We start from the raw sequence: 20,714 nt of genomic DNA, 5'->3' as shown, positions 1-20,714 counted from the left end.
GTGGAGGGGGTTTGTCAGCTAGACACTTCTCTCTGGTATCTTCCTGTCAACTCAGAAGCTGAGGCAGAAGCACACTGTCTATTAGGTTTAATTGCAGATCCAGAGGCCTCACTCAGTAAGAATGGTCTGAGGCTTACCGTCAGGATAAAAACACTGGGTATCATGGATGGAGGACTCAAGCTGTAACCCACAGCAGGGTCTCCCCTATTTTGAAAACTACTTCAGCGGTAGAAAAGTAGGACTTGAGTTAGTAGCTAAGAGATGCTATTTCTCCCTATGGAACTTAAGTGGCCCCAACCAAAGTCAGCAGAAGACAAACAATTCTCTTAATTTCTCAGGAGGGGCCTGGTGGGGGTGGGGTGTATAGGGGAAGGCTGGTTAAGACCTCATGAGGGAGGGGTTGGGTTGTTTTCTTTTTATGAGTCTCCCAAAAACATCAAAAAGCCTCATAGGCTCTAACTGCCCCAAGGTCCTACAACACAATTTCCTTTCAAGAACCCCTTCCCCACAAACAGCCAAAATCTTTTTCCAGGGCTCTTTCAGGAGCCCTGCTTCAGAGTGCATAAACCTTGTAAGAGCTAAAGGTAAGGGGCAGCAGTTGGAGTGGGTGTGTCTGAAGAAAGACAAGATTGAAGGTATTTGAGATAGGGGTGAGATTCCTAGGAAGAAAATTTGGAACCTGGAATTAGAGGCCAACTCAGGACAGGAGGTCTGCTGAGAAATAGAAGAAATTCCTGAGAAAGTCTGCCTCCAACTATGGGATTTTGTATGTGTAGCCCTGGAAGTTACTACACAGACCAGGCTGGTTTTGAACTTATAAGGATTCTCTTGCTCCTGGGTGCTACCGTGCCTACAAACTTTATCAATGACTAACCAGGACACTCTCAAACCAAAAAAGTCTCTTTATTGATTGGTACCATACATGACTCAATTGGCCAAAAAAAAAAAAAAAAAAAAAAGAAAGAAAGAAAGAAAAAAAGAAAAGAGTCAAAAACAAAAACAAAAAAGGGGAAAAATCATTATAGTGGATGAAATGAAACATCCATTTCACCTCGCCCTTTCCTTTGGCTCCTGATAGCATCCTCCCAAAAGTGGCTGGCATGGAGGATACAGGGCCCAAAGGACCCCATAATCCAAAAGGGAGAATGGGGAGAGAGGAGGCACCCACATACCCCGGGACTGCCCACAGGAAGAGGCAGTAGAGTCATGAGCCATAGAACCCTGCTCTTGGCCTCTCCTCACTCTGAGCCTTCACCTGCTCCAACCACGAATGGAGCTGAGGATGCGCCTCCATCTATGAGGGACATGGGGAAAGAAATGTCTGCTTCAGCTTGGGGTAGGACAGAGGCCTTTTTCTCCCCCACGGGCTTAAGCTTGGTGATCTTAGTAGGTCCTTTCCCTCAGAGAGAGGTTAGGACTGGATGCACAGTCTGAAGGGCTGGGAGAGGAAAGTTCTGGAGTAGAGTGGACACTGTCCCCTCTCATCCTATTCCTGACACAATGAGACAAAAAAAAAAAAAAAAAAAAAAAAAAAAACCAAAAAAACCCACATCGACAAACAAAAAAGCAGCTCCCTTCCCTCTGTGCTCCCGAGGGAGGGAACCTCCCCACCCATCCAAAACAGCTGTTCTAATAGAGGACTGTAAAAATACACACTGTGGAGGGTAGGGCTAGAGGGACTAACATGACCAAAGGCCAGGCCAGAGCCCTGGAGGCTGGGGAAATGGACAACAGGGGGTTGTCATAAGATGTGGTCACCAATGATCCCATCTCCAACCAATGACATGCTGCTCCAAACTCATCACCCCAGAGGGAGGGAAAGAGTGTCTTCCTGGACTGAACCGGCTCAAACTGTGTAGAAAGGTACACATACTCCCCTGCCCAACTCTCACCCCCACCTGGGCCCCCCATCTGCCAGGAGGGAGGGAGGGGAACGAGTGACTTTTTTTTTTAATTTACATTTTTAATAATATTATTTTTTTTTTTAAAAACTTGGAGCTGGGTAAGTGGCAAAAGGGAGGAGCCCAAATTTTTACCCTCGGTTGACAGCCGCCTAGGGGAAGGGCGTTCAGCCAAGGCCCCAACTTTTAGCCCCTAAGGGCTGTAGGTATGAACCCCGGGCTCGAAGGGATAAATCAGGAAGATGGGGCACCCAGAACCTGGGATAAGAATGGGGGCAAATGCCCTGGGGAGAAGAGGGTCAGGACATTTCTCAGAGGCCCAGGGCCCACATAGGCATCCACATGAGTACCCCCTTCCCCCAAAAGGCTCTGCAGGGGCCAAGTCCAGCCCAGGGCAACTGGGAGGCAAATCTTGGCACCTGCCCCCAGCGAGTCCAGTCCCTCCCTGAAGTGGGTGGATGGAGGTTGCCCATTTCAGAGGCCCAGTCTCCTCATTCTGTCTTCCGCTTCCTGGAGCTGTGAGGGGTAGGCAGGCAGAGCACTGGGTGGCCGTGGTAGGGCCTTTACTGGGAAGCCTGTGACGTGGGATTCTCCGATTTGCTTTCTTGGCTGGATGGAGGTTTGCTGTTCCAGGGGCTGTTGGCGCCCAGCGCAGGGGAGTTGTTAAAGCTGTCCTCGTCGTCAATGCCGTTGGCCGCGTCAAACTGGGTGTTCTCCAGTCGAGTGATGAGCCTCTCGTCCTCGTCCCCGAACTCCCCGCCCATCAGGGTGGGCTCCCCCACCACCATCACATCCTGAGAGTGGCGGAGGTCCCCAAACATAATCGGGGCAGGGGCTCGCCCGACCCAGGGCAGTAGATATCCCCAGAGCCCCATACCCACCCCAGAAGCTCAACACCCCAGCCCCTCTTCATACCCAAGTTTAAAATCCCAACTCCTGACACCCTCAGCTCCTGGACTCCTTCCCACAAAAGGACTCCAGAGCATCAGAGCCTTTAGCCCCTACCCACTGGATTCTGGGAAGAAGCATCCTTTTCCTCCCCTAGCTTCCTAATCCATGTCCTTTGGATTTTAGGGACCCTTCAACTTCTGTTCGTATCATGTAGGAGTGAGCAGACCAGAACTGAGGGAGGTGGCTGTGTGTGCGCACTGATGTGCCTGTATTCTACATAAGCAACATCCACCTCCGCAGATCCTTCCATCGGTGTGGGTGCATTCAGATGGTACGTGCCTGCCACACAGAATCTGCTCTGAACATCTTACGTTCGCACAGCTGATTCTGTCCCATGCTATGTGTTCCTAGGGCTGAGCTTGTGTGATCACAACCGTGCATGCGTGTGCCTGGCAAAGGCTCTCATCAGTGGGAGGAGTCAGATCATGCGGGCTCAGACTGGGGTCAGGGGTGAGCAGTGGGGTAGCCCAGAAGAGAAGAAAGCCGAGATGCTTACAGGTACCTGGCTGGAGAGAGCGAAGGTGCTGGCCGGGCTCTTCTTCTTGCTGTTGCTGTTGTTGGTGTTGCCACCCCCAGAGCTCATGGTGCTGCCCCCTGACATCTTCCGTTTCCTCCGTTTGCTGGGCTGCTGTCGTGCAGGCTCGGCTGTGTGAGAGAAGGGAGACTCCGGTGGGAGAGGGCCCTGGACCCCTATGCTCCATTCCCACTCCTCAGAAGCTGCCTTTACCCTGTTCTCAGTCTTGTAGTCCCAGGAGTTAAAAGGATCGGAGGGAACTTCGTGTCAGGAGATAAAAGCTACAGCCTCGGGTGTCCTGTCAAGAGCATGTTGAGGGCTGGGGCAAGGCACTCACCGGGAGGCGCTACCATGCGCTGCCATTTCTGGAAAAGGCAGGTCTTGAGGCAGTCTCGGGGGCTGAGGCTGTAGGTCTTGTGGCGGGACATGAGTTCCTGCATGGGCTCGAGTATCACACAGAGCTGGGGGTAGACCAGAGGGGGATTAGACTGTGAGGGGAGAGACCTGGAGCTCAAATCAGAGAGGCCGGGACAAAACTGGAGTCATCAGAGACTTACTCGGAGGTAGTTGAGAGTGGAATTGGACAGCCCACACCGGGTAATGTTTTTGGAGAGCTGATCCAGCATCTGGGGGTCCTGGGCCTAGAGAAGGGGAAAGAACACTGGTATCTGGTCACCTGAGCTTGTGACATAAGGAGAGAAAGGGGCTAGTATTAGACCCATCTCTCCCCTCTACTTTAAGTTCAGAAAATAGCACAGCCACTCAACCCTGCTGCTGCTGGCCTCCCCCTTGTCTTAGGTCCTGTCCACAACTCACATGCATGGCCAGGATACTCCGAGGGATGAGCTCTCTGTGCTGCCGGATACTGAAGTGCCAAGTCTTTATCCGCATCATGTCGTCAAACATGAACTCCAGGTATAACCGGCCTTCCACACACACCTGGGGACAGGTTTGTCATATCCCTGCCCCCTTTCCCACATACACAAAAAAAACGTGTCTGCAACAGCTACCCCTCGGCTCACACTCTCCCCCCTGCACACACTTCTGCTACCGGTGCAAGTATCTGGGTGCACAAATGTTGCAGCATGCCCCCTCCCCATATACCTGGCCTTTACACGCTCACGTATAATCACACAACACATCAGGAAAGCTAAGACATCCTTGCCCTTTTCCCAAGTAGCCAGAGAAAAAACCCATGTGCTATAAACAAGCTCTGTGAGGGTAGGCTCTTGTTCACCGTGTGCCTTGGGGTCCAGAGACTGACATGAATAAACCAAACAATTATCTGCTGGCTACTCTGCCTGCCCTCCCTTCTCATCTGGCTGCTTCCCATTAAGTTACGCCTCCTTGGGGAAAGGCCGGAGTACATGTTGGGAAAGAGGAAATCAAATCCAGGTGCCTGTGGGGTTCCATATCCTGTTGGTTTGCTGACCTGGGTAAACATGGGTTTGCCATGCTGGGTCACCATGCTGCCCTGGTCACAATCGAGGGACACAAAGTTGCTGTGAAACGCCTCCTTGGGATGCTTAAGCACGTAATATAGCTCTGTCGCACCGCCCTCAAAAATGCTCCGGAAATAGCGCGGTATCAGGGTCCGGCCAATGGCTATGGGAGACAGGACAAATTCTTCAGGACAGAGATACTTAAAAATGGACGAGACAGACCTCTTAGCACTTCCAGACTTACAAACTACAGAGAAAGTGTAACTCTCTCACAGAGGGCACTCACTGTATCTCTTTGGTCCATCCTCCAGGCAGAAAGTGATGGTCAACATGGCATCATCCTCAAAGAACTCAGTCGTAAAAGCGTCCCACCAGAGATTGTCACACTCCTGAAGAACCCAGAGATGAGTGTGTGTGCAAAGAAACATCCCATAGGGATGCTCATCTGGACACCACCCCCAATCTCTATCTCCTTTGCCATACCTCTGTCCAGTTCTGTAGCCGTTTGTTAAGCTCAAATATTCTATAGTCAGTTTGGTTACCGTATGGTGTGTGCCTCCTGGGAAGGAAGGGACGGAGGTCAATGGCAGAGATGCCCTATTTTACCCCCTTTCTGCATGCAAAAGAAAGGCTTCCTTACTGGCTGCACCCCACTTACCCTATCCCAGGCTCCAGGTATGTAGGTGGGTACATGGGAGTTGGGCTGTGTAAGGGAAGAGATTATGAGAATCATGGTGCAGGAGAAATGACTGGAACATGCGAGGACATTCCTCAGCCCCTTTCAGGCAGTTTACCATCTAATGAGGACTAGGAAGGAGAGAACTCACCCCACATCCCGATCCAGCATGGTGCCGGGATGGAAGGGAGGGAAGGCGTTGCCGTTTGGGGGCTCCTTCGGCGAGTACAGCTTGAATGACTTTGAGGAACAACCTAACAGAGAGAATGGCACAGTCCCCTGAGCTTCTTGGGAGCTTCCCTGGAAGCTGGCTAGACTTTATAGGAAAGGGCTGGTCTTCTGGAGTCTCTGCCCCGTTACTAGAAAGTGGTAAACTAGAGGAGAGGACTACTCTAAGGATCACCTCTCACCCCTTCAGAACCTAGCTCCCATCTTATTTCATTAAGAAACTGGGAGTGGAGCTGGAGAGTTGGCCCAGGAGTAAGAGCATGAACCGTTTGTTCACTGTGAGGACCTCAGTTTGGTTCCCAGCCTATTGGGCGACGAACTCACAACCTCTGGTCACTCCAGCTCCAGGGACATGACACCCTCTTCTGGCTTCTGTGGGTACCCACACTTGTTTGCACTTACCCCAATACCCCTCGCCCCCATAACCAAAAATAAAACAAAACATTAAAGAAAGGAAGGATCAAGCAAGCACACTGGGAGGGAGTATTTGGCCCTACTTCCAATTCACACCTAAGATCCGGTTGCTTTGGCTGAGCCTGAATGATAAGTAGGGATGAACAAGAGGAAGAAACACCATGAACATGAACACAGAAAAAAGACGAAACATTCCCACATCCCAAACTCCGATCCCCTTTTATTGTGTCGTCTAGTGACCCAGGTGGGGGCAGAGGGATTTAGGGAATTCTGTTCTTCCTCTGCCCTGCAGGGTCTCAGGAGGGCAAGGGATAGAAAGATAAGGGGGGCTGCTGTGCCTGTTGGGTGCGGCCCACCAGATAAACAGTTGAGCTTTTGGCCTCCCCACCAACAGCCACTCCCTTATCAGCCCAGCCCCCATACCCACACCTATAATGGGTAGAGTATTGTTTCCAGACCAGAAACTCAAAGTCTAACGCTTTTTCTTTTGAGACCTGAGGTGGGAAGGAAGTAGCTGAGCCTCTACTAGATAGCACTCTGCTTACAAAGGGAACAGAGAAGCCTGGGAAAGAACCTACGTTCCAGGAGCTCAGTCTAGGAGGCAAACACTAACTAGGAGGTCCCTATGGTATACATGGGCAAGTGCAGGGGTGCCTCCTCCACTCTGTGAATTGGCATAGATACTTCCTGGCATACTAGTTTCTGACTGCCACAGTTAAATTCATACTTGGATAGGAGCCAGTTACCCAGGCAATTCCGTTCTTTCTCTCCCCACCAGAAAAGAGGGGAAACTGAGGCATAGCCTCCAATGTTCTGGCCTTGTTTTCACTTCTGTAGCCCCTAAAATTTGATTGCACTTTAAAGGCCATCTGTATTGGCTGCATCTGAGCCCTGTCCCCTAATTTAAACATAAAATCTATTTTCCTCCTGGGGGGGAAGAGACAAAGGAAGACCCTGTGCCAACATGTGTCACTTAATTTTCTCTCCAGGGGCCCCATATTACAACATGGGCAAGGGGGGGGGGTCCCAGAGGGGACCAGACTATAGTCTAGAAAGGTGCCAAGAGCCAGAGCTTGTGTGTGCCTGCACATGCGTGTGCCTCACCCTGCCTAGCAGGCTTCCACCTTCGGCTCGCCCCAACACGCCTACCAAGGGCTGGAACCAAGCAGCCCCGGGCAGTATCAGGGTGCCCAGAAAGCCCTCTCATCTTTTGCAGGAGCTCTCACAGAGCCAGGTCCTCACACTGCTTTTACAGACTAGACCTCGACTGAACCGGTGTTTCAGGAAAATCAGTCTCTACTCAGCCTCCAAGACTCTCCACTCAACAGAAAATTGTAGTCCACCCCTATGTAATGAACCCAAGTTTCTGCTTCCTCAGAACTGGCCCTTATTGCTTCTTGTACTAACTACCTTTGCCCTGAATTTCTGGGCCTCCTAAAGTAATAAATCAGCTCAGGAACGCATTGTTGGGGGCTAGGTTAAAAGTTCTGGGGAGATAGGGTCCAAACTCTGGAGCCTCTATTTACACCTCAAGTGAATGGACACAAACTCAGCATCTCTTCAAGAGCCATAGCAACTCTCAGTAGCTCCAGCCCAAGGGGCTGGGAGTGAGAAGGGGGGAGGGACATCACCCTGACCATCTGTCCCTGTTGCTGCCTGTCCACAGTAGGAGGAATACAGGGACCAAGGTGGGGGTAGGAGTGAAGGAAATGTGTCTGTCTTCTAGCCCTAGAGTCAACACCTGCCCCAGAACAATCTGGAAGCCTTTAGAAAGGGGTTGAAAAGAAGAAGAGCTCAGAACTAGCAAAGTTTGCTCAGGTTGGAAGCAGCACCCTGGGGCTGAGACGGTACCGCCGGTTGGGCATTTCCATGGTAACCAGACTGACCTGAAGGCAGGCCTCCTCCCTTTCGGGGCTGACCATAGGTCAGCAGGTTTGTAGCCCCCTCTCTAAGAGCTGAGGCACTTCTCCCCCTGCCAACATACCAGGCCTGGGCTAGACAGAGGGCCTTTTGCCCACCCCAACAAGCTTTTAAGGTGTCCAGACTTACCTGGGAGAACTGAGGGGGTCAGGGGAGCTGCGGGGAGCGCCTGGAAGTCCTCAGGGACCCTGGCAAGGGTGAGGACTAAGGTGGAGCCAACTTCAGCAGCTCATGTCCCGAGTGGGACAGGCCGGTCTGGCTGGGAGCTCCACTCCGCAGGCCGCACAAAGACTCGCATGCACAGCCTCCGCCCGCCCCGCGGGGTCCACAGCCCGGGGGGAAAGTTACAATGGCCACTGGGCCGGGGGCCGGGGGCCAGGGGGCCGGCCTGGGGGGCGGGGGGCCGCGGGGAGTCCGGAGCCTTCTTTGTTTGCAAGGTTTCCCTCAACAATGGCTGCTCGGCTCTTTCCTCTCTCCTCCTCCTCCTCGGCTCTGCCCGCCGCCGCCTCTCGCTGCCTCTGCCTCCGAGCAGCCCGCCCGCCCTCCCTAGGCCACCGGGCCCCTCTGCAGGGGAGGCGGGAGAGGCAGGGCCCGGCACTCACACTCACTCACACTGGCACACTCAGACACACGCAGCGCCCGCCTGCTCCTTCCTTTCTCCCTTTCTCTCCCTCCTCCCTCCCTCTCCTCCCCGCTCGCTCTCCGAGCCTCTCTCCGAAGGAGGCCCCAGGGCGGGCGGAGGGTGGAGCTGCCCCGCCGGCCCCGCCCCCTCCCCGCGAGCGAGGAGGAAGAGCGGAGGGAGGGAGCGAGGAGGGACTGCTGAGAAAAACAAAAGAGATTGAGACCGGGGGACTGGGGACTGAAGGGATCAGGCTTGGGGAGCCCTGGACAGAGAGGAGGCTGGGGGAGACCAGCAGCGAAACGTACCCTCCAGAGTCACATGCAGGGATGCAGGGAGGTGCTGGCCACTGCAGCCTCCTAATACCTCCCACAGATCTCTTAGGTAAAAGGCTGACTCAAGCTGCACTCTGGGGTCCTCTGGGGAAATTCAAGAGTAGCTAGGTGGGAGGATAGGAGGTTTACTTTTGACGGAACCCCACTTCCGAGTTCAGCTTGTAAATAGTAGAAAAAAAAAAAAGCCTGGACACTCCAGGCTTTCCTGCCCCAAACACATACAAGTCCCAAGCCCTGGATTAGATCCCCTTTATAGGGAACACCCTTCCCGGGCACCACCCCTGAAGCCACGTGGATGCTAGTCAAAGTGGTATTGTCAGGGTTAAGGGCAAACTTGCTTATCCAAGGGTCTACATAGGACTTTTAAAAGGAACTACAGAATCCTGCTCACCACCCCAGGTCTTAATAAAGGTATTTGGTTAATTCGATAGGGTTTGCTTCATTTCTCTTCCTAGGGGAAGAGATACTTCTGAAACTTCGGTGGGACTCCAGGCCCTACTACTTTTAGACAGGAAAAGGAAACACGTGCACAGGGGCAACTTGAGGAAGACCCCCCTACTTCCATTCTTTGCAGTGTGAGTGTGTCCCCCTCCTACCCTCCTTCCCCAACTATATTTACGATTAGTCCAAGGATGGGATTTTTTCATGAGATACACACAGAAGCAAGAATATGATACTACTGCACCAGGCTCTGTAAACATGCTCCACACATACATTACAGCTCTTTCACATACATCAGTATCTGGTACACACTCCTTAAGCCTTAAATACACCCACAGCGCAGAGATGCACTTGTAGACAGACCCGGAGTTAGTGAAGACCCCAGCTTTCGTTTATACAGGTACTAGGACTATGCATGTATCCTGACCTTACACACCAAAACTGGTTAATTTACTTGCTAAATCTGGAACACACTGTAACATGGATATCCTAATCAATTATTATGCAGAGATTCTCCATAGCCCATCTTCCCTGGAACCTGCACTCTGTTCAGTCACAGCCTGCTCATATACTAAATGAACCCCTGCTTCCACAAGCATTGAAATCTATGCCATTTTAGCCAGAACCTGCAATATACAGCCTATTTCTTTTAGCTTGAAAATTTAGATCCCAACACTGTAATGAGAAACACTCCAACAAGAACAACCACAACAACACCTGTCATTGTGCCTTCCAAACTTGAGTGGATCTGAGTGGAACACACCCGAATCCCGAGCTTGGTTGGGAAGCTGAGGCAGAAAGATTTAGATGAGTTTGAGAACAGCCTGGACTAAACAGAGTCCCATGGCCAGCCTCAGACATATAGAGAGACCATTTTAAAAGATAAATACATTTTTGGATGTGGTGGCACAAGTCTTTAATCCCAACATTGTGAGTTCAAGGCCAGCCTGGTCTAAGTTCTGGGCCAGACAGAGCTACAGAGTGAGACCCTGTCTTGAAATAATAAACACATACATAAATGGAGCATGTGGACCTGGTTATCACAAACACTCAGAAGGTAGAGAGTTCAAAAACAGCCTCAGCAAAAACACAAATAGACTTCCTAAAGCATGCTGGCAGGCACCACCTGAGCACACACACGGATACACGTGGACATGCACACAGGAGATCAAATGCACAAGTATCAACAGAACAAGCGAGCCAGGAGGGCTTGAGGCTGGAAACCTGGACTTGTTCTAAACCCTTTCCTGGAGCCATGCAGCCATTCCTGGCCCTATTCCCTACCCCCACCAGGCTTCCAATGACTGTCCACATAGGGATGGGGGAGGAGTGTGTGCTTCTGCCCCCAGCCCAGAGCTCAGAACCCTTCATCCTGCCCATCTAGTCAGACAGGAGCCACAAGGGGCCACATGAGAGGAGCCCTTAAGCACCAAGATGTATCAAGACTCTGACCTATCATTCAAAAGGCTCTCAGTTCCTTTTCTGTAGCAAGCCTGCTCCTGCTCTGACCCAGTTCCCCCAGTGCACGGGGCAGAAAAGGTCCAGCCAAAGGCACTAAGTCTATGTCAGGAGGCCCTAAAAATTGCTGGGGGGCAGGGGGCAACAAAGAATGACAAAGGGGAGAGAGGCCTATGAGTACTCCTAGAGGTGGGGGCTCAAAGAAAAGCAGCCCACAGTATGAGGTACCAGCACTGCCCCCTGCCCGGGCCCCTGACCCAGGCCTCCAGTGTGCCTGCCCCCCTTCCTTTGTCTGTGCCCGGCCTCCCGTTGGCCTGGCGCTCTGCCATCCTCCTCTCCTGGCTCCCAGCCGCCACCACTGCTGCCTCCTCCCCTCCCCCTACTTCTCCCTGCCTTAACCCTTCTGAGCTACATGCTGCCCTAGACCGGCCTTAGCCCCTGAGCATCCTGCCCAGGGAGATGCTCCTTAGCAAGGCTTGTTCCGGTTTCTAGTCACTCAGCTCCAAGATGTTCTTCACTCTAGGAGCACCAAGGGGGGCTGGAGGGGTGTGTACATGTATATCTTGTGGTGTTTCTGCATGTGCATTTATTTGTGTGGCTGTGTGTGCTCTGGCTTCCCTCAGTCACATGTGTGGGGCATGTGCTGTCTCTCTGTCGGGCTGGGGGAGGAGGAGCCCAGAGACAGCAGAGCACAAAGGATAGACTCAGGCAGGCAGACAGGCAGCCTGCCAGGGCACCTAGGCCCCAGGACTGCTCAGGGTGATGGTGGTCCTCAGACCTAAACTGCTATATGCTGCCAGGATGCCCTTGGTTGAATAAAGCATGTGCTCTTACCCATACATGCAAGTCTGGTCCTCTCCTCCTTACCCCAACTCCCAGCATTCTCCACCCCCAGGTCTCGCTTTAAGCCCTTTCCCACGCGGTCTCCTCCTGAAGCCTAATGTCTAATCCAGTCACCAAGACAGTGTATCAGACTTCTTCATAATCAAGAAAAAGACACTCTCTGCCATCCTTGGCTCACTTGTGTGCTCTCCCTCTCTCTCAGGCAAGCTACCACCCTACAAAAAGAACGTGAGCTTTTGGACATTGAAGTTGCACATACATACCCCTGGGCATGGGCCCTCTTCCTGTCTCCATGAGGAACCATTCTCCTCCTGCTGACGAATGAAGGTACTCTGCCCTAATTCCAGGACCAATCTCCCATCTTCCCCCAGCCTGACAACTTCTCCATATAAAACCCCCAAGAAAAAAATTTAAGTTTCAGCCAGGCAGTGGTGGTGCATGCCTTTAGTCCCAGCACTCAGGAGGCAGAGGCAGGCGGATCTCTGAGTTTGAGCCCTGCAATCCCCCCTGGTCTACAGAGCGAGTTCCAGGACAGTTACACAGAGAAACCCATCTTTTGAGAGGGGAGATGAAGTGTCACCCCACTAGCTTGTTTAAGGCCTTGCCTTTCATACATGAGGCTACAGGGAAAGAACCTAGAAGGAATGGTGGGCTAAGAGCATGAACTACCCTGACCAATTGCAAAGGAGAAAACACACACACAAACATACGAATTGGTGGGAAGGATATGAGACTAGGCAGGATTCCGGCTTGGCAAGCTCTCCTCCTCTCCTCCACCCTCTGCAGCAGGAGCCAGGGGTTCCCACACCCAGATATTCCTATCCCTCCTCCTAGGCTCTAGGCCCCTAAAATGTCAGCTTCAGAAGCCACTTGAAGTGTAGGCCCAACCCAGTCCAACTTGGAAAGGGTCACATGATTTCCAAGGAAGATTCTGCACTGGCAGTTTCCCTTGGGGATTGTGTTTGTGTTGAGTGTGTGTGTGTGTGGGGGGGTGTTGGAAGGGTCCTAGTTCTGATGTATAGGCCTCTCAGAATACAGGATATATAGAGGGGCAAGGGATCCAGACAGGCTAGACCCAGAACACTGACCCCTGACTTACTAAAGAATGCTGGCTCCATCCTGGAAGGAAGACCAGTTTGAGGATGCAGTGTTAGAAGGAAGGGGCCAGACTATATTCTGGGACTCTCTTTAGACTAACCTCTCCCATCACATGGTTCAACTTTTTCCTCTTAGCACTTGTAGAGCCTATATCCTGACCCTGTGAGAAAAATCTCAGACACTCTCAGACACAGGTGTTCCTGGCAAGATCTGATCCCCGTTAGGAAAGGTTGTGATTTGAATTTGGGTCCTCAAGTCTACAGTTGGGGGGGAGCATTGCTCCCCAAACTCAAATCTGCAAACCACTTTTAACTTCAAGGCCTCCTAGAACTGCTACATTCCCCCTCCCACGAAGACAGAGCTAGCAGACCCAAGGGCCCAATTATCTGACACCCCCTAGGAGTGCTTTCTGTCCCTCAGGAGGGCCAACCTTCCCTGGCAACAGACAGGAAAAGTTAAAGGGGGGCAAGATGGGCTCCAATCAACTCCTCCCCCAAACAGCATCCTAAGAAACAGCCCGAGGGGGGGAATGTCACAAAAAATGTAAGAGGTAATAAGCAGCAGGGAAGGGGGGGAACCCAAACCAGCCAATCAGAACTCTACGATGACCTGAGGGGGGGGTCAAAAGTCCAAAGTCACTTCTGATTGGCTAACACCCTGGAATTCTGGGAATTTCAGTCCCCCCATCCGTCCCCAATTAGCCTCCCCCCTCCAAAAAAAATACAAGCCATCCTCAGCACCCCCTTCCCGTACCGCTGGGCTGCTGCGCATTTATACAGAAGGGAAAACCCGCCCCCGACCGAGGCCCCAATAACTCTATACTGCCCCCGACCCCCACCATGCCTTCGACGCCCCCCACATACAAATTATCGCCAAACCAGGGGTGAAGGGGTCGAGAGGGAGGGAGGGGCCAGGCGGCCTCGAGACCCACTCACCAGGACAGGCACAGCCCACTGACATCTTCACATCGCCCGCCGCTGGGGGCCCAGCCGAGTCACGATGCCCGCCCCTCGCAGGGACAGGCCGGGCATGAGCCGCTGCCGCCGCCCGCGGCCCCCGATGCCCGCGCCGCCGGCCCGGCCCGGCCTCTGCCCGGTGCGGGCCGCCCCTGCCTGCAGCGAGGGGCCTGTCAGGCGCGGAGCAGACAGGAAGGAAGCCAGGCAGGAAGGCGAGCTGCCTCTGCGTGTGTACGCGCGGGTGTGCGTCCCCGGAGTGTGTGTCCGTGTGTGCGCGTGTGCGTGTGCGTGTCTGTGCGCTCCCGCCGCCCTCCCCGCCGCCGCCCTCGCGCTCGCTCCCGTTCGCGCGTCCTCTCCCTCTCGCAGGCGCCGGCTCTCCGGCCAGAGTCGGGCAGGGCCGGGCTTTATTAATATGCTAATTGTCCTGGTAGTGGGAGGGGAGAGCCGTGTCAAAGTGACCCGGGCGAGCGCGCCTCGAGCGACGACGTGCGCCGCGCGGCGAGGGGCAGGGAGCGCTCCCGGGAACTGCATGCATGTGACGCAGCTCTTAAAAAACGAGACGGAGGCAGAGACCCCGGCGAGGGCGGGCGCTTGGGAGCGGGAGGAGGCGAAGCCTCACGCTCGGCGTCGGTCCTCCGGGTGCGCGGGGTTGGGAGCGTGGCTGAGCCGGAGCGGGAGCGGGGATTGGGGGAGGCGGAGCCTGGGTGGGCAGTGAGGTGTACCCTCTCTCCACCCCCGGGAGGGATGGGGCTCTGACCCCGCCGGTGCTCTTCGCTGGGACCCTAGCCGTATTATAGAGACCCTAGGTGACACGCTCCACCCGAAGCTGGGTGGGGAAAAGGAGCACTATCCTAATTCTCAGAGCAACCCCTAGACTCATTCCCTTTCTAAATTAACCAGACCATGCCTGCTAAACCAGTTAGGACTAGAGCTAAAAGGGTTAATTAAGTAGGGACCCCGCCCTCCCCCCCCCCCCCCGCCTAAGGGCCTGAGGTCTGCATTTTGCAAGGGGACACAAGGGCTGTGGTATGACCATTAGGCTGGAAGTGGGGGGGTGCTTGCACTACGAAGGCCATCCTTTCCTCTTGCAGGCTCTGACGCACCAGTTAAGACACTTCCCTTCCCCCACTTTCTCCTTTCAGACCTGAAGCCTTCTACCCACCCACCCCCATCTTCCAACGCCTGGAAGCAGCTCTCAGTTGAAGGTTTTGGAAGTGGAGAACAGGAAGCCTACTCCTTCAGTGCCCCCTATCCCTGGGGCAGAGGCCACGGTGCGGGTTGGGGGTGGGGCATCCTGGACAGTCTGAGTAAGAAACACTCTCCAAAGGGAGAACCCTCCCAACCTTCAGGCAGTCCTCAAGGACTCCTCTACCCAACCCTTAGAGAGGAAGAAGACCTCTTCCATCTCTTCCCCGAAGCCCAGCCCTAGCAGCCTCATAAACAGGAAATACCTATTAGCCGGGAGGAGGGGAGATGCTTGAAGGAGTTGGGGGGGGTCCCCAAGCCTTAGCTTCTCTCTCTTAAGCTTCATGTTGTATTCCTGGGTAGATTCTGGGGACCTGGGCTAGTATCCTGTCTCTAAGGTTTCTGAACTAAACTGAGTAGACTGGTTTCTCTTTGTTGCTAAGATGAGGATTGGTTGGTAAAGGTGTTCGATTTCCCTACCCCGATTTAGGAGTTTGTACAGCTGGCTTGACTGTCCAGGGGAAGGTTACAAATGTGGAGGACCACGTATCCCAACCTTAGGGTTTTGTTGTTGTTGTTTTTTCTTTACTAAGGAGCAGGAAACTATGGAAAGAAGAGTCTGAGGATTGAAAAGAGGGCGTGCCTAGGAATGGGAATACCCCTCCCCCAGTGTTTAGAATAGGAAGAGCTCCTCGGGATTACGACTTGCTGTCGTCCGGGTCCCCACCCCCACCAAGGACATAGAAGGACTTGACAAAAACCATCCACACACCAGCATTTCCTTGGCAGCATCCTCTGCCGGAGTGCATCTCCTTTCCACTTTCCTTCAGAGGTCAGCACTAGAGGGAGCAGAAAGGACCTGACGCAACAAATAGCCTAGAGTTCTGGATGCTTTGAATCCCAGCACAACCCCTCTGAATGGCAGCCGACAGCCGCACCCTGAACTCCTGGCTTTACCCTCTGTAATTGGTACCTTCAGCTTGATGAGATATAAACCAATGTATACCCAGATTCCAGCATAGCCTCCCTCCCCAGGTAGCAGTGCTGGACAGACATTAGTGGAGTGTGCCTTTTTTTTTTTTTTTTTGAGATTATTTCAAGGGTGACAGGAGGGCGCCGAACGTGAGTTGATACAGAGGAAAGAGAGCATCTGCTTTGACTCCGTATCGCTAGCCTTCTTCCAGTCCCGTGGTCACTTGCCCCGAAGGCCCTACAACTAGCTAGACCAGATTCCATGATGATCCTGATCACCTGCCTGGTGGACTGTGGGGAATTCTCGCCTGTCGCACAGAGGTCTTCCTTCCTTTCTGAGTGAGAGATTATTCTGGGCTGGAGATGGTAGAAGGTGGTGTGAGGAAGGAGACAAAAATCAAACTGCAGCCAGTGAACAGGTACCAGACTCTGTGTTGGGCACTGCACACCTGTGGTCTCCTGACTCTTCACTTGGGTGTGAATGTTGCTTGTGCATGTGTGTGCATAGTTTCATGTCTTCGTGCAGAGGCCAGAGGTCGACCCCTGCGGTACTTCTCGGGAGCCATCTTAATTTTAACACGGTCTGGTCTCTCACTGAGCCGTGGAGTTCCCAGGCTAGGCTAGACAGGCTAACCCTGACCCCTGTGGAGCCCCAAGGATGTGCTCATACCCCCCTCACCCCACCCCATCACCCCCCCACACACACCCTGCTAGGATTACAGGCATTTACTACCACGTGTGCATTTTTAGGTAGGCGCTCTCAGAGCAGAGCAAACACTTTACCAGCTTAGCTTCTCTCTTGTCTGGAACTACTGATCCTTCTGCTTCTGCCTCTCAAGGGCTGGGGCACTAACCTGGATTTCATGAGGACCTTTGGAGGGCCACCTTGCACAAGCAAGCCCATTGAGGTTCGGGGTTGGGCCATACGGCTCAGTGGTAGAGAGCGCACACGCCAAAACATGTGCAACTCTGCCTGCCATCAGCTCTGCACGCTGGGATTCAGAGAGCCGAATACATTTTATTTACGGGATGGGGAGGAAGTTATTTTATGTATACGGTCTCTGGCAGGAAGAGTCGTTGGGGAGGAGAGCGGAAGGAGGATGAATAAAAACCAGAGTCCACGGCTGGAGAGATGGCTGTGTAGCTGACCTTAGAGATCCGCCCGATTCTCCAGCGATGGGATCAAAGATGAGCGCACCCCTGGCTCATACAGGCTGTTCTTAAAAAAAAAAAAAAAAGAGTAGGGTTCAATTGCCAGCACCCACGAGGAGGCTCACAGTGCTCTGTAAGGAGATCTGATTGATGCCCTCTTCTGGTTTCCAATAGCACTGGATTCACAATGTCCACATATATGTGAGCAAACCACCCATGCACAGAAAATAACCTTAAAAAAAAAAAGCTTAAAGCATATATGAAAATGACATCATGATTTAATTTTTTGTCAGTACTGGGAGGTGAACCCAGGGCCTTAGGCATGCTAGAATAGCTGAACTTGGTTACCAACCCTGAAAATGTCATAAGGAAACTTATTTTTTCATTATTTCTTAGAAATAATTTTGTGTGGCTGGTAAAATGGCTCAGCGGGTAAAAGTCCTTGCCACACAGGACTTGTATCCATACTTTCAATCTACAGCAGCAGAAGAAAGAGGACTCCCAAAAGTTATCCACGGACTGTTCTACATTGAACCCAGGCTACATACATGCACCATGGGTATCATCCTAACCAGGCAAGAGCATTGCAAGTGCCTATCTGGGGCCACATAGTAAAAACCCTGTTTCAAAAAACAAAACTAACTGAGGTGGAAGAGGGAGGTTGGGAGAGGGAGCATCTTCATGGAGGCAGTGTGAGGGGGAGGGGATGGGGTTGGGGAAAAGGGGATAACATTTGAAATGTAAATACAGACTAGTCAAGAAAGAAAAATAAATAAATAAAATGATTGTTCTACCACCAACCTATGACCCTTAGCCCGGGAGGTTCATAAATATAACCTTCCTTTAAAAACATTTCTCCTGGGGACTGGAGAGATGGCTTGGTGGTTAAGAGCACTGACTGCTCTTTCAGAGGTCCTGAGTTCAAATCCTAGCAACCACGTGGTGGCTCACAACCATCTGTAACGGGACCTGATGCTCTCTTCTGGTGTCTGAGGACAGCTATGGTGTGGTCATATATAAAATAAATAAACAATATGTGATTTAGGGCCCCAGTTTTGTTTTTTAAGGAAATATTTCAATAAATGTAGAATGAGTGGTTAAGGTAAGTGTGACTGCTAGAGGAACCAGGCCTCCAGGATTTAGGTAACTGATATTTGCTGGAGGTCATGGAGCCAACAAGCCTGGGGCTAAGTCATCCATCCTTCCTTCTCAGTAGGGAAAGAACTTCTTTAGAGCAGCCCTGGGAATTATGGTGCCTGCAAAAAGGAGGAGAGAGGTCGCAGGGTGTGGCAGGTAGACCTGGAATGAGCAGAGAGGAGGCCTTGTGAAAAGTCTTTTAAGTATTTTTGAACAAAGGAGTATTTGAGACGGAATCTCTCCTTATGTTGCCCAGCCATCCTAAAACTCTCTTGTGTAGAGCAAGCTTGCCTTGAACCAACAGCTATTTTCCTGCTTCTGACTCCTTTAAATGCATCCCATGTCTGTTGATTTTTTTTTCCAAGATAGTGTTTGAAATGTGGCTCAGGGGCTGGAGAGATGGCTCAGCGGTTAAAAAGGTGTGTTTAAGACAGTGACAGTGAACTCATATAAGTAAATAAATATTTAAAAAAGAAAACTATGTCATGTGAATTAATGTCTCTCTCTTTAGAAAGCTTTTAAAAATGTACTTTTAGATTTTTTTAAAATGTATATTGAGCGTTGGGTCTGCGTATTACATATGTGTACCCCGTGCATATGTGGGGCCTTCAGAATTCAGAAGGAAACTTTGGATTCCCTGGAACTAGAGTCATGAATGTTTCTGAGCCAGTTCTCCTAACCACTTAGCCATTGCTCCAGCCCTCCGTTTTTGGTTTTCTTGATCACTTTCTTCCCATTGAAAATGTTTATGGGATCTAGGAGTATAACACCCTGATTATTCTTTTTTTTTTTTAAAGATGTGTTTATTTATTATATATGAGTACACTGTAGCTGTCTTCAGACACACCAGAAGAGGGCATCAGATCTCATCACAGATGGTTGTGAGCCACCATGTGGTTGCTGGGATTTGAACTCAGGACCTCTGGAAGAACACTTGGTGCTCTTAAACGCTGAGCCATCTCTCCAGCCCCTGACCCTGATTATTCTTAACCATTATCTCAAAGACCCCTGAAGGCACTGGTGCACAAAACGCCACATGTAGGCAAAACTCCAACATGTAAATAATTTTTTAAAAAAATTTTAATGGAGCTAAAGAGATGGCTCAGCAGTTAAGGGGTCTTCTAGAGGTCCTGAGTTCAATTCCTAGCAACCACATGATGGCTCACAACCATCTGTAATGGAATCTGATGCCTTCTTCTGTGTGTCTGAAGACAGCTACAGTGTATTTATATATAATAAATAAATAAATCTTTAAGAAAGCCCCATTTTTTAACAAGTGGATGTGATGACAGGTACAGGGAATCCAGAACTGGGGAATCAGTTCCAGGAGCCTTACCAGTTCTAGACCAACTGGAGCTCTAGGGAGAAACCCTACAAAAGTAACAAAAAGATAAGTCCATCAATATAATCACATCAGTCTTTGGTGGCCATGGACCCAGACAAATAAATGATGGCAAGTTCCCAGTGTGGTGGGTTGTCTCTGAGGTTTTTCTTCTTGGCCTTTAAGAATACTTTTCTGTTTTGTGATGCTCAGGAGTGACCCAAGGACATGTACATGGAAAGCAGGTGCTGTGCTAGCCAGGTTGTAGATGGACCAAGAGCCACAAATTCATATCTGGTACTGGCACTTGGACCTGCGTGGCTTTAGGGTCTGGCCTGACATGGATGATGGGGAGTTAAACACAAACAGAAAAGCTGGGCTTGAGTGAGCTGTGCACGGATGAAGACAAGCAGCCCAGAAACACACCCCGGAAACACAGCTGAACCTGAATCAGGAAGCAGGTTCACTCATTTTGGTTCCAAGTCTGCAGGGTAGCAGGCATGTAAGGGCAGGAAGCTGTGGTTGATAGTTTCTGTGCCCACTATCAACATTCTCTGAGGGATCGAGGGAAGAACTTGCCATTTCTATGGATTCAAGGCTGTGGGGTCCCTAACATAAGCTGTGCTCATATCAGCAATATATATAGATTTATTTATTTAATGTATGTGAGTACACTGTAGCTGTACTCAGACTCACCAGAAAAGGGAGCCAAGATCCCACTGCAGATGGTTGTGGGCCACCATGTGGTTGCTGGAAATTGAACTCAGGACCTCTGGAAGAGCAGTCAGTGCTCTTAACTGCTAAGCCATCTCTTCAACCTGGTCTTAGGCAAGTCTTACCTCAGCCTCTGCTGAGTCTAAAGGAAGCACCTGGCCAAAGCATCTTTCTTTTGAGGTGATGGCAGTCAGGCCATGGGTTGTGAGTATGCTAGGCAAGTGCTCTGTTATTGAGCTACATCTTCATCCCCAACTTCTGCCTTTTTGTGGGAGAAGAGAAAATATCATTATGTAGCTGAGAGATTGTCCTCTAGCATTTGGCCTCTGCCTCCTGGGTGCTAGAAATATAGCTGAGTGTCACACCCTGTCACCTTTTAGAATGTCTCTTCCATGGGGGAAAGTACAGGGGCATCTTAGACCATTCTTACTCATTTC

The 20,714-nt window shown here is 51.4% G+C and overlaps 1 protein-coding gene across 3 annotated transcripts; it reads right to left on the bottom strand.

Annotated features, from left to right (window-relative positions):
- Nucleotides 1-1,557: 1,557 nt before the first annotated feature.
- LDB1 (LIM domain binding 1) lies at nt 1,558-14,162 on the bottom strand. Of its 3 annotated transcripts, none has more exons than XM_080913573.1 (11): nt 13,776-13,928; nt 5,636-5,738; nt 5,467-5,511; nt 5,292-5,367; nt 5,095-5,197; nt 4,799-4,971; nt 4,183-4,305; nt 3,924-4,007; nt 3,704-3,827; nt 3,355-3,497; nt 1,558-2,695 (listed from the first exon to the last, which is right to left on the bottom strand). In XM_080913573.1, the coding sequence occupies exons 1-11, from the start codon at nt 13,798-13,800 to the stop codon at nt 2,465-2,467; spliced, it is 1,230 nt and encodes a 409-aa protein (XP_080769699.1). In that variant the 5' UTR covers nt 13,801-13,928; the 3' UTR covers nt 1,558-2,464. The 3 variants fall into 3 exon arrangements, with proteins under 3 accessions (XP_080769699.1, XP_080769701.1, XP_080769700.1); XM_080913575.1 differs by having other exon boundaries at nt 1,561-2,695; nt 3,349-3,497; nt 13,776-14,162; XM_080913574.1 differs by lacking the exon at nt 13,776-13,928 and adding an exon at nt 8,176-8,659 and having other exon boundaries at nt 1,561-2,695; nt 3,349-3,497.
- Nucleotides 14,163-20,714: the final 6,552 nt, after the last annotated feature.

Source organism: Micromys minutus, assembly GCF_963924665.1.
Source record: "Micromys minutus genome assembly, chromosome: 2".
Classification (NCBI taxonomy): domain Eukaryota; kingdom Metazoa; phylum Chordata; class Mammalia; order Rodentia; family Muridae; genus Micromys; species Micromys minutus.
Note: the sequence above shows the minus strand (reverse complement) of the source record. Positions and strands in the feature narration are given on the sequence as shown.

What these genes read in the sequence shown, in the direction of transcription:
- LDB1 (XM_080913575.1), bottom strand. Translation starts at nt 13,800, where the DNA reads ATGTCAGTGGGCTGTGCCTGTCCTG. An exon ending in AGTGGGCTGTGCCTGTCCTG is followed by an intron (nt 5,739 to 13,775) that starts GTGAGTGGGTCT and finishes TCTCTCTGTTAG; the next exon opens with GTTGTTCCTCAAAGTCATTC. An exon ending in CCACTCTCAACTACCTCCGA is followed by an intron (nt 3,828 to 3,923) that starts GTAAGTCTCTGA and finishes GTCTACCCCCAG; the next exon opens with CTCTGTGTGATACTCGAGCC.